This window comes from Gorilla gorilla, chromosome 1 (genome assembly GCF_029281585.2).
Source record: "Gorilla gorilla gorilla isolate KB3781 chromosome 1, NHGRI_mGorGor1-v2.1_pri, whole genome shotgun sequence".
In the NCBI taxonomy this organism is placed as follows: Eukaryota; Metazoa; Chordata; class Mammalia; order Primates; family Hominidae; genus Gorilla; species Gorilla gorilla.
In genome coordinates, this window is record NC_073224.2 from 19651677 (window position 1) to 19664258 (window position 12582).

The following is a 12582-nucleotide window of genomic DNA, read 5'->3' on the forward strand; positions in this document are numbered from 1 at the left end:
CCATTTATTTGTTTTATCTTAGTAACTTTCAATTAAGTTTTGTGATCTCCATACAGATTTTATACAGATTTTGTAAGATTTATTTCTAAGTATTTGTTACTACTATAAATGATATTTTTGTTGCTTATATATAGAAATGTAACTGATTATTGTATATCGATTATAAACAATGAGCTTGCTAAACTCTCATCATTTCCTATAATTTGTAGATCTTCTAGGTTTCCTTTGTAGAAAACTATGTGATCTGCAAACAATGACAGCTTTCTATTTTCCTTTCTAATCCATATCACTGATTTCTTTTTCTTCTCTCTGTGCACTGTCTAGGACTTGTAGTTCAGTATTACAGAGAAGCACTGATTCTGGGCTTTTTGCTTTGACTCCCAATGGTAATGTTAATGTATCTACCATTTCATAAGTTAAAATGATGTTTGCTATAGGTGTTTTTTGTTTTGTTTTGTTTTTAGAGATGGGGTCTTTGCTGTGTTGCTGTAGTGCGATGGATGGATATTCACAGGCACAAGGATAGCATGCTTGATTGAACTCCTGGCCCCAGGCAATTCTCCTACCTCACCCTCCCAAGTAGCAGGGAGTAGTGTGCCACCATGCCCAGCTTATAGCTCAGTTTTGAGAAAGGAAAAAAAAAATCATCTTCATTTAAAGCACTTACTTTATGTGGGGTTGCAACCCTGGCTGCTCTTCGTAGTCTTCTATGAGGAAAGGCAAATTTTTAGCCCAGTGGTCCTTAAAGCTTCCAGGCAGATCCACATCAATGTTATATTCCGTAAGGGGGGTATCAAGGTGTGCATGAAGATATCGAGAATACTCTGCAGAAAGGAAATGAGACCTGACATATCCAAATACTGCTAAAGAAACTTTCTTATGGCTAGCTGCCATACAAATACTTTGTAACAAACTGTTCTTCAATTATAAGAATTCTAAAGAGTTTCTAAATTTTAGTAAGTCACTATTAGTATATGATAGAGGTAACCTGCCACTGACTTGAGATAACAAGGTCAAATATAAGTCAGTCAGTCTGGGTCTACTTTGGCTACATTTTTTTTTTTTTTTTTTTTTTTGAGACGGAGTCTTGCTCCAGCCCAGGCTGGAGTGCAGTGGTGCAATCTTGGCTCACTGCAAGCTCCGCCTCCCAGGTTCAAGCCATTCTCCTGCCTCAGCCTCCCGAGTAGCTGGGACTACAGGCACCCGCCACCATGCCCAGCTTATTTTTTGTATTTTTAGTAGAGACAGGGTTTCACCGTGTTAGCCAGGATGGTCTCAATCTCCTGACCTCGTGATCCGCCTGCCTCAGCCTCCCAAAGTGCTGGGATTACAGGCGTGAGCCACCGCGCCCGGCCTAGTTTGGCTAAATTTTAATCACCTTTCCAGGAAAACCACTAAAAATCTCATTGTTTTCAATTCCAGAGCTTAAGAATCCAAGTTCAGTCTCAGATAGAGCCTGGTACTCTGTCAACTGGTATATAGATTAATTGGGTATATAATTTCACCAACCGACTAATGGACTGCTGCTTATCTCTATGAAAGCAGTGTAGGAAAAAACCCAAAGTACAGAGTACCTGCCCCTTCTGCCTATAATTCACAAGCGCAAGCTCCACTGAACCAGAAAAAAGGGAATTGTAATTCAGGTAGAAGAAAGATGTTCTCTAATAGGTAGCCCCTAGCCACCTGGCTATTGGATACTTAATGAGGCTAGGGTGATTGAAACTGAATTTTAAACTTTATTTAATTTGAATTAATTTAAACTTACAAACTGATACTTGATTCAATCATCAGAAAACTTCAGTGCGTTTGGAACAACTTACACATATGAACCTACTTTCTTAACTATAAATATTATAAATTCTAAATTCAGATCAAGTATTTCCAATGAAAATTTAACATCCAAATTGAGATGTACTATAGCATAAACTATACATCAGTTTCAAAGACTTAGAACAACAAATAATGTAAAGTATCTAATGAATAGCAGCTTCATATTAATTATGTTATATATTGAACGGATATTTTGGGTATACTGAATTTAAAATTATACATTATTAAAATTAATTCCACTTCTTTTTCACTTTTTTAATGTGGCTACCACAAATTTAAAATTACACACACAGCTTTCCACCTTTTTTTATTTTGGACAGTCATGGTATAAAGGGCTCACAATAACAAAAAAGAATGTAGGCTTTAATAAAAAAAACTGTCTTCAGAGACAGGAGATAAAAGGTGAGTAAAACTACAACTAATAAAAGGGTAACTGCAAGATTTGCTTTCTTCCTCACCTCATATTTCTCCAAAATATATGAGAATTTTGATATGAAGGAATGACAAGTCAAAGATACCAAGTTCACATTTAACAGTAAGAACCAGCTGGGCGTGGTGGCTCACGCCTGTAATCCCAGCACTTTGGGAGGCCGAGGCAGGTGGATCACGAGGTCAAGAGATCAAGACCATCCTGGCCAACATGGTGAAACCCTGTCTCTGCTAAGAATACAAAAATCAGCTGGGCATGATGGCGCACCCTTGTAGTCCCAGCTACTCGGGAGGCTGAGGCAGGAGAATGGGATGAACCCAGGAGGCGGAGGTTGCAGTGAGCTGAGATTGCACCACTGTACTCCAGCCTGGTGACAGAGCAAGACTCCATCTCAAAACAAAACAAAAAAACAGTAAGAACCTCACAGAATGTCAGTTTCCTGCCCTTCCTGTATTCTTGGATGAGATGTGATGAGACACAAATATTCCAGATGCTTGTCACATTTAGTTCAAAATATGGCTTTTCGACTTAAGTAAAAAATGTTTTAACTTTAGAAAATAAAAATGTTAAAAGTGGTAGAAAATGCCTTTGATCTTTTGAAGATAGAAACATCTAGTCTCGACACTAGCACTGACAAGGTGTGGCTGTGGACGAGTCACCTGGCCTCTTTCAGACTCCACTGTTTCATATGAAACATGAAAGAGTCAAGCAGTATGATTTCTACAGCTTTGAGCATGAAAATCCAACAATTCTGTGATTTTCTGACTTACCTCGGAGATACTTTACTTTAAGATACTCAGGGCTAGCTTTCTGGCCTGGGAGAGGATCATTCAGCATAACTTTTGTTTGTGCTTTTATCCCTTCATAAAACTGTCCCATGGCAACATGGCTGAGCCCTTTCATATACTGGCACACTTCATTATATGGCTCTAGCTGCAGACACCGCTGAGGACAAAATGCTGCATTAGTATCAACACAGTTTAGGAAAACTTTGAAATGCTTTATTCTTTACTCTGGAATTAGTTTTCCCTCCAGGTTAAACCAGACCTGTAAACTAGTCTACAGGACAAGAGCAATGATTTCTTCTCTTTCTTTTTGTTGGAGTAGAAACACTATTCTCAGTCCCCCTTCTCTATTCATTTCACTAAACTTCACTGAAGAATAATCCAGTAATTCCAATTACAGTGTTCTTATTTATGGATGCTCACCTTGAAGTTCTTAAGGGCTTCCTGTAAGCTGCCGTGGTGGTAGAGCATCATTCCCCGGAGCTGGAGGGTTTGCACATGATTTTGGTTGAGCAACAGTGCCTTTTGAAAGCTCTCAGTGGCTGCTTCAAAATTGCCCAGTTCTCTAGGTATTTAATAATAGTTATGAATACAGTATAGATATTACGGGAAACATACAGAATAAGCTATCCTCAGAATTATGGACCAATATGTAAACAAGACACCTTGATGGGGGTGTTCCCTTTGTTGCTTTTTTATAGCCTCTGACACATTACATTTCACTTACTTCTAAATCTCACCAGCTCATAGGATAACCACAGAGCTCTTGAAATTCTGTGGGGAAAATTCATCTGCTGATTTCCAAAGGCAGACGCTTATTCAAACCCCTCTCCTTGATTATTCACAATGAGTCCCAAACCCTAAAAACTGTGTAAATTTTAATATATGGATAGAAACACACTTTTCCCATTTGGAAAAAAATATACCAATTATAATCATAAACAGTTCATCATTCTCAAATTCATAGCCTTAAAAATGCATTTTTTTTTTTTGGTCACCAAAGTTGCTTTGCTTAAAATCTAGTAAATCATTATATAATTTAGAATTCTGAAAAAAGAAGTGTATTTTAGAATTGTAACCATTCCAGGATGGAAATGGTTGTTATGGATCAATCTGCTTTTTATCTGCTTTTTAAATAGGTTTAGAAACCGGGTATCACTGCATTGCTCAGGCTGAAATCAGCCTCCTGGGCTCAGGCGATGCTCCCACTTCACCTCCTGAAAAGCGGGACCCAATTCTCTATAAATAGTGAACATTTTTTAAAAATATAATTCCTGCTTACATTCATACAGCACTTTACAAGGTGCTTTCAAATCTGTTTCCAATTTATATTCAATAATTCTGTGAGACAGGAAGCACAAATATCATCCCTTAAACCCCAAACAAATCCAAACACACTTCTTCCAAGTTAGTATAAGAGCTCCTCAAACTATCAGATAAATAAGCTCTTGAATGTAATCCTTCCTGAATAAGGTACCTAATAAAGGGACTTTCTGTCGCTGTCTTTCTTTTCTAGCTTTTGTAGCACCTTTACAAGTGAGAAGCCAGAAGCTCAGGGAAGTTAAGCACTCATACCTGCAGAACGACCAAGGCAGAACTAAGTCATGAGCTCCTTCACTCATGCCATCCTACCTCCTTTTCATAACACAATATACTTTTTTTTTCCTGTTTTGAGATAGAGTCTCGCTCTGTCGCCCAAGCTGGAGTGCAGTGGTGCAATCTTGGCTCACCGCAACCTCTGACTCCCGGGTTCAAGCGATTCTCCAGCCTCAGCCTCCCAAGTAGCTGGGATTACAGGAACCCACCACCATGCCTGGCTAACTTTTGTATTTTTAGTAGACACAGGGTTTCACCATGTTGGCCAGGCTGGTCTTGAACTCCTGACCTCAAGTGTTCTGCCTGCCTCAGCCTCCCAAAGTGCTGGGATTACAGGGGTGAGCCACCACTCCCGGCTTACTTTTTTTTTTTTTTTTAAGCCAAAAGTCACAATGGCTTTATTCATCAGGGCAATGCACGGGGTCAGGAAGCCAAGTTCTAGTTACAACTTCTCATTCTCAGTAGATGTACATTATAATCACAACTTTTCCATCCCTTCATTCTAGGACTCTTCAAAGAGATCATAGGAAATTTACCTTAGTTACTGTCTAAGAAAGTAGCAGCAGCGTCTACACCCCAATAGCTTACAATGCCACTACTCAAAACAACCCTTGAAGGATGAACGTTTTCTAGACCAATACACACGCTGAAGTTAAGAGAGAATACTGTGCATCATGACATCCTCTGATACAATTTATTTTTCTGCATTTCAGAGAAAATATCAACAAGTCTATACATACTTGCACAATTCAAAATACCCATCTCCTTTGGTTAAGAAATACTATTTCTTTTAAATATTATGTGAAGCTATCTTGTCTCCCCACTCTTCAGCCTCCCTCCTACCCCAACTGTTATTATTTTACTCACCTATATGCCTGCCCTAGACTTTTATATGCATCAATAAAGTCAACTTTCTGCTTCAAAGCTTCTTTGAAGGATTCAATAGCTTCCTGTAAAAAGTGTAGAGAAAATTATTTCATTTGCATAATTGTTAAAATTGAGATTCACTTAAATCATAAAAGGATTTAAATACATATCCTAGTCTCTGACAGATTTTCTTTTAAATAGGAGGACTTTTAAAAAAGAGAGGCAGAAAATGCAATAAACTATAAGTCAGAAGGATTTAATTTCAGTAAACAAATGCATTACTATGAAAAATACGAGCCTTAAATTTCTCCCCTTTACAATGGGAAATCAGCTTTCCATTTTATCTACTTCATTACTAGCTACTTCATTAAAACTTTGAATACTAATCATTTCACCTTCATATTATTAGTATCATATCCTTAATTAAGAAAGGCCCTAGGACCAAAAGCAAGCCTAACAGCTGTGTGAAATAATTTAAAATGATCATAACTGGCAACATTTAAAATTGAACCGAGAGACAAAAAAGAAAACCCAATGTGAAACTGTTCCTAAAACAAGCAAAAAGGCTCCTAGATTCACCATCTGAAGGATTCCCATGATCTACAAGGAAAAAGAAAAAGTAAAACAAAACAAAACAAAACAAAAACCTTAAGTTGGAGGTGTTTGGGGTTAGCTTCCGTCGGCCTAACACCAAGTCTGTGGCTAAGAAAGTGAGAACTGCTAAGCAGGCACTATCCTTTGGGAAGCTATCCTTGGAAATGCATGGTGTACTTGGCTACTGCCTAACTCCCTCTCCATCTATGAAAACTATTAATCAAGTGTACCATTCTATTTAAGTAGAAACAACCTAGGCTTAAACCAACATTAAATGTACTTTTCACTGTGACTTATACACTGCAATAAAAAAAATTACGACTATATAGCTTACTAACACTTTTCCTAAGGAAAAGACATATCTTACTAAAGTTAGCTGCTATAAAGCATCATGATCTCTAATAGCTTTAATGCAAAAGACATGACTTTAGATAATTTTACACCTGATTAGATAATTCATAGAAGAAAACTACTGAAGATGTCACATACCTTGTACATGGTAGGCACTCAATAAATATTTAATGATTTGGTAAGGCACACAAAATTGTTTTGCAAAAGCAGTACAATTCTAATTCTTTTCAAAAAGGCATTCATTCCCTGCACCTTGATTTTCTCTGGAAAGGAGACAGCAGGACAAGACAGGCTGGTGTGCAAACTCTTCAAAGGCAACAATGGGATGACAATCTACTAATTAAGGACTCCTGCTGAATATCTACGGTTGGGTAGAGAGATGAGAATGGATAAACTTTAACATTTAAGAAATGTTAAAGATCACTTTTAGTTAGGCTTCTTGCCATGGTGTAACCTTGATCTTTTAAGACTTTACCACTATATTCTTAATTCAGTAAACATATATTGAGCGCCTACTATGTGCCAGAGACAGTGTGAGGTGCAGGGAAGGCAAGGATGAGCCAGTCATTATCTCTGTCCTCTAAGAATGGAGTCTAGTTAGAAAGCCAATTGTGTCACCAGGTTATCGGAATACAAATTAAGAGCTGCAATAGAGATATAAGTAAGTCTCTGAGCATGAAGAGAAAGAAACCACTAACTGAGCCTGGGGTAACAGAACAGGCTTCAGGGAGGAAGTGACAATTGAGTTGGGCCTTGGAGAATGAAAAGAAATTTGGTAAAGAAAGAGGGCATTTTGAAGAGGGGAAATAGTACTGTACAGTGGCACAGATCACTCAGAAATGGTGCAGGAGTGCAGGGTGCATGGGTGGGTGGGTGCAGTGGAGAGGGAAAAGATGGGAGACCAGGCTAACGTGGGAAGCTGGGCCAGGAAAGGAAGGGCCTCCTGGGCCAAGCAGTGTAGGCAGTGAGGACTAGGGGGCTTCACACAGGTGCATGACCTCAGGAAATGTACTTTTTAGAGATGATTACTACTAGCAGCAACAAAGACAGACTAGAGACAGAAGGGAATGGAGACAGGGAGCCAAATTAGGGAGCTGCTGCAGTAGTCGGAGCAAGAGATAATGAAAGCTCAAACTAAGGAAGTGTCTCTGAGGAGAGAAAAGAAGGGTCAACCTCAGGAGACATTTTGAAAGGCAAACTACAGCAGAGTTTGGTGGCTGCCTGGGTATGGGAGATGAGGGAGAAGAAAGGGTAGGAAGCTTTTAAGCTGAAGAGCTTGGGTGGGTGGCAAGAACATTAACCAAGTAAGGAAGTACAGGAGAAAGGGCAGCTGCAGGTGGGGATGGGGTGGGGCAGGAGGGAATAACGAGCCCATCGGGGCATGTTAAGTCTGGAGTGCTTGTGGACAGCTAGGTGGAGACGCCCAGGGGGCTGCCCACTCCACTTACAGCATGCTTGGACGCCACAGTTCTTCAAAGTCTGATTTCTCTTCAGCTTTTAAGAGTCTTTGGTTTCGGGGTTCCTGTCTAATCACTGCACAGCTCTCTACCTCATTCTGCCAAAGAGGGGACATAGTAGAATCAAGATTTTAAGGCGCTGGGAACAAAGAAACTACGTTTGAATGAATCAATCTCTAAGCATATGAACTGGCTCTGAATTAATTTGCTTGGCAAATGCCATCCCACCATTTTCAGTCCCCATCTTTCTTACTAGTTGACAGGCAACCACCACCCTAGGGCTGTTCCTTGTAACTAAGAGAACACTCTCAGAAAACTCTCAAAGTGAAGACTGATGGTGCTTGGGACACACGGTTTGTGAAATGTCCTTACAACATAGATAAAACAATGGGATTCAATAGAAAAGTTTTTGTTGTTTCCCTGGGAAGATCCAAAATGCCTGATATAACCCCTGGATTAGATAGTTGTAAAATTTGTAATGTAATATTGCCTAATATACTTCTAACGTATTACATCATATAGTAAATAAGCAATCACCCACTCAATTAATTTCTAAATTGATGTTGGCCAAGAGAGACCACCTTTAGGATATAAAGGTAGCTCAAACTCATTGGTCCATTTAATACTTGTCTCTGTGGTTAACAAGAGAAATAGAAAAACCTAGACAAAGTTCATTTATTAATTCAGCTGTTTCACTACCGACTCAGTTTTCCAATCTGTGTAACAGGGATACCCTCCACTCCCTCTATACCTCATGGGGATGCCGTTGGGATGAAGGAGTCAGTAAGTAACCACTCTAACCTCCTCAGACAGCGGATCTATAAAAATGCAAAGCAAGAGTTCCCATCTATTATACTTGCTGATGCTGTGCTTATGAGCATGGTGAAAAGGACAGAGTACCAAATAACTTGGTAGGACTAGTTTGCTGAGGGGCTTTTAATGCTCAAAATGAAAGCACTGTTTCTAGGTTCTTATCATGCAGATCTAAAGCAAATCAAACTGAATTTCAGTTCTTGTGCAATTTGTAGTTAGTTTCTCTTTTCTGAAAAATTCTCATTTTCAAATACCCCAAAGAGCCCCATCCATGTTCCTAAACCTGGCTTTACAGTAACAATGTTAAAAGTGGAACCGTTTGCATTTGTTTACTTTTAAAAATATTTTCAACCTCTTAATATGAATAGGTTGGTATTTTTTGTATTTGTAATCTTTTTCTCCTCCATGAGATATCCAAGGGATATAAGTTGAGTAGAGTACCGAGGTTCTGAGTTTTTAAAATTTAAGGTGACTGTCAGAGAAGATGAGAGGAACAGAGAGCAGATACAAAATAAACTGGACAAGTCTATCTGGCAGCTGCTCAAAGCATGTTTTAAGAAATTGTTCTCAAAGCCTGCGGCTGCCAGTCTGAATCCTGAGGGGAGAGAGAGGTCTTTATTAGGAGTATCCTCCACATACTTCCAAAAGGAATGTGAGGTTTATGAAATAGAATCTGCAAAATTCCTTTTGGTTTGGTTTTTAGTGGGATGGGAGTTTTCTTTTAGAATCCGTAAAACTTTAAATTTTCACAGATAAAATAATCTATAATAATTAATGTTTGATTCCTGTTTAAAGCTTACAAAGTACTTTTCACATAGAGTATTTTATTGAATCCTCACGATCACTCCAAGAGGCAGAAAGTAGAATTGTTTCCACTTTATAGACATGGAAGGAGAAACTGATTGCCCATGGAGCTTGGAGCGAGAGCTCAAACCAAGACCATTCAACATCAACTTCAATGCTCTGTCCTTGAAATTCATTATTGCACTAATACGTATTGAGCACCTACTTTGTGACAGGCACTGCCCTTAACACTGAGGATTTGCAATGTGCAGCCTTTTCACAGGTAAACACTCTCCCCACAACCCAAATATATGTATGTCAGATCCTCAAACCTCTTTCAATAATAAAATGTCTGTTCTTTCTGCAGAATACATATCCCTGCCACACATTACTAAATTTCTTCACAGCCTTCAAAGTTCTTGTTAAGTACCACCTTCTGGGGCTCCTATCAGAATGAATTGCTTTTTGGCTGTGCAGGCTGCCTCTATTTCGTTCTCAGGCCTGTCTGTCTTCCATCAGGTAGCTTGGATGTGTCCTGTGTGAGAGCACCTACTGTGTGCCAGGCCTTGAGCGGCACTAAGGAGGCCCAGGTGAGAGAGGCAGCTCCCCGTCAGGTTCCAGGCCCCCGGCTCCTGGCACAAGCCTTCTCACAGTGGGTTCCCCACACAGACTCAGAACATGGAATCGAGTGCCCAGGCAGGAGGAAGGGCCAGGCTGGAGGCCACATTTCTGCCCATACTTTCAGTCAGTTCAGATAGCTTTCCTGTTTCCCTCTACCTCCTCTGCCCAGCAGTCAGGCAGTCCTCAAGCAATACTAATACAGTCAATCAAAGAAGGGTCTCCCAACCTGTTCCTGTGGTCTCTCAAGGAGCTGGGTCAAGTTTCATGCCCACTGACCTAGACCCAACCAATGTCACCTAGTCAGTCCTTCTGTCCCTCATCTCCTCAGCCACCACGCTGTCAGAATCCACTTCCTAAATTACAGATTTGGTCTCAGTGCTGGAACCTATGCATTTTGGCAACGTAGAATTTATAGATCCTCTGGTCTGCAAATTTAAGTCAAAATGCTTAGCACAGTACTCCAGGATAAGGACCTGCCCTCCACCGACCTTCCAGCTTCATCCCCCTTAAACTATACCCAACTACTTCCCACTCTGTGAACTGCCCATATTTCCATCTCCCCAAGTCATCACCCACGCTCTCCTCTCTGCCTGAAGGGCTTTTCCTCTCCCACCTCCACCCCCTAATCCTACTCAGTCTTCCAGCTCCAGGACAAAGTCCACCTGTTCTTTGGAACTTTCTCTAACTCTGCAGTTCCAATGAATCTTTCTTATCTACGTTTTCAAAGCACTTTGTTTATATTACATTCTTGAGTATGTTTACCATATGATAAATTATATGTGGAAAAAGCTTTGCAAACTGTATCCTCTATAAAGGTAAAGTATCATTTCTCCCACTTATTAACCTTTGATCCTTTCCCTTTCTGTATCTCCCTCCAAGAACCCATCAAAGAGTAGGAGCTCAATAAATAATAAATACCAGCCATCAATCAAACGAAATTCCTCCCACCCACAAAAGAGAAGCAGAGTCATCATATGGTACACATATGCACAACACTTTCACCTTCAGAAGTCCTCTGTGAAAGAAAGTTAAACCTTTGTATAGCATAGCTATAGGCTGGTTTTTGTTCAGTTCTAAGGACTGCTGAAAGTCTTCATGGGCTGTTGCATAGTCCTACAAAAAGGAGAGTGGGGGGAAAAATAAAATAGTATTCATTAGATATGTGAACATTTCCTAATTTTTGGCTGGTAGAGAAAAAAAATCTCAATTCATCCTCTGCCCTTTTTGGCTTTAAAGGAAACATTTCATGACACTATATATTGGTTAAGTGCTTACACTACTCATTCAAACAGTTGGGAGTTTTTTAAGAAAAGCGATTGTGAGAAAAACAAAGGTTTAATTTAAGCACTCTGTCTCAACTACAAAAAAAAAGTATCTCAAATAGTATTATGGTAATAATCTGTTAGAGAAATTTCTGGTACTAGCATTTTATCATACTGGATATTTCCAGAATAATTATGCCACAGATTAACATTAAAATGTGTTATGCTGAGACTCTTTTAATATATTTTCTTTGGCACAGAAAATTGTTATTTAAAGTACTATAAGCCACAGAAATAATTGTGGCAATCATAAATGCCACTCTGATGATAAAAGACAACCTTGTCAGGCTTGGGTCACTTACATAGAGAAGCTACAGTCTGGAAAGCCATGCTAGTTCAGGGTGTGTTTCTTGGGCTGTGAAACCCAAAGAAATTCAAATTGTACCGCTAAGTTTAATAATCACATTGACAACATGCACACCTGCTTCCCTATGAGGACATTTGCGAGAAAGATTGACATACAATCCACAAACTAAATTTATCTCTCTCTCTCTTTTTTTAAATGCCAGTCCAGAATTAGTTATTGCTGACAGCTCAAACAAGAAAATGTTTTTAGTACTTAATATTCTCCACTGGGTTTAATTTCAGCTACAGAAAATGCTTTTATAACTCTTATGACACAGACATATTACTAAATAGTCAAAGCCAAAATCTATCAAAGAGTCACTTTCTGAGGTCAAGGGAAAAATGAAATCTTCATCATCATAAAAAGAAATACTTCAAGACAAAAACCAGTCACCTCTGATATGAAGTACAGGGTTCCCCGATGTCTGTACAGCCGTGCTGAGGGCTGCAGTTGGATAGCTTTAGTGAGGTCATTCACTGCTTCATTAATTCGTCCCAGAGGGGACAGAATCTAGAAATCCCAAACATGTAATCAGGAAGAATACCAATGACCAACCCTAAAATCCCAATGTTTTTGACTCTTCAATTCCACCTCACCATACTCCACTCAAAAATTACTCTCAGCAGGCTGCAATCCTTGACCCCATATATTATGCGGTGGGGTTCAAAGTCAACCAGCTGAGGTGCCACTAATCTTTGTCCAGTCAAGCAGGAGGCTGATGAACTATGACTGCAGCAACTGCCTTGTCACTATTTCACATTCTGGGTTGTATCAGATGTTGCTTTTC

At 39.5% G+C, this 12582-nt stretch overlaps 1 protein-coding gene across 9 annotated transcripts in view; it reads right to left on the minus strand.

Annotated features, from left to right (window-relative positions):
• Window positions 1–12582, minus strand: part of TTC13 (tetratricopeptide repeat domain 13) — a 73156-nt gene that overhangs the window by 22404 nt on the left and 38170 nt on the right. For 6 of the 9 annotated variants that reach the window (XM_031000751.3, XM_031000745.3, XM_031000733.3 and 3 more), the window contains 6 exons: window positions 12189–12305; window positions 11130–11240; window positions 5509–5591; window positions 3469–3610; window positions 3031–3205; window positions 668–824 (listed from right to left, as the gene is read on the minus strand). In XM_031000751.3, the coding sequence (XP_030856611.1) occupies window positions 668–824; window positions 3031–3205; window positions 3469–3610; window positions 5509–5591; window positions 11130–11240; window positions 12189–12305 (785 nt within the window). The remainder of the gene's footprint in view (window positions 1–667; window positions 825–3030; window positions 3206–3468; window positions 3611–5508; window positions 5592–11129; window positions 11241–12188; window positions 12306–12582) is intronic. The other 3 variants (XM_055373209.2, XM_055373213.2, XM_055373207.2) reach the window with 1 other exon arrangement.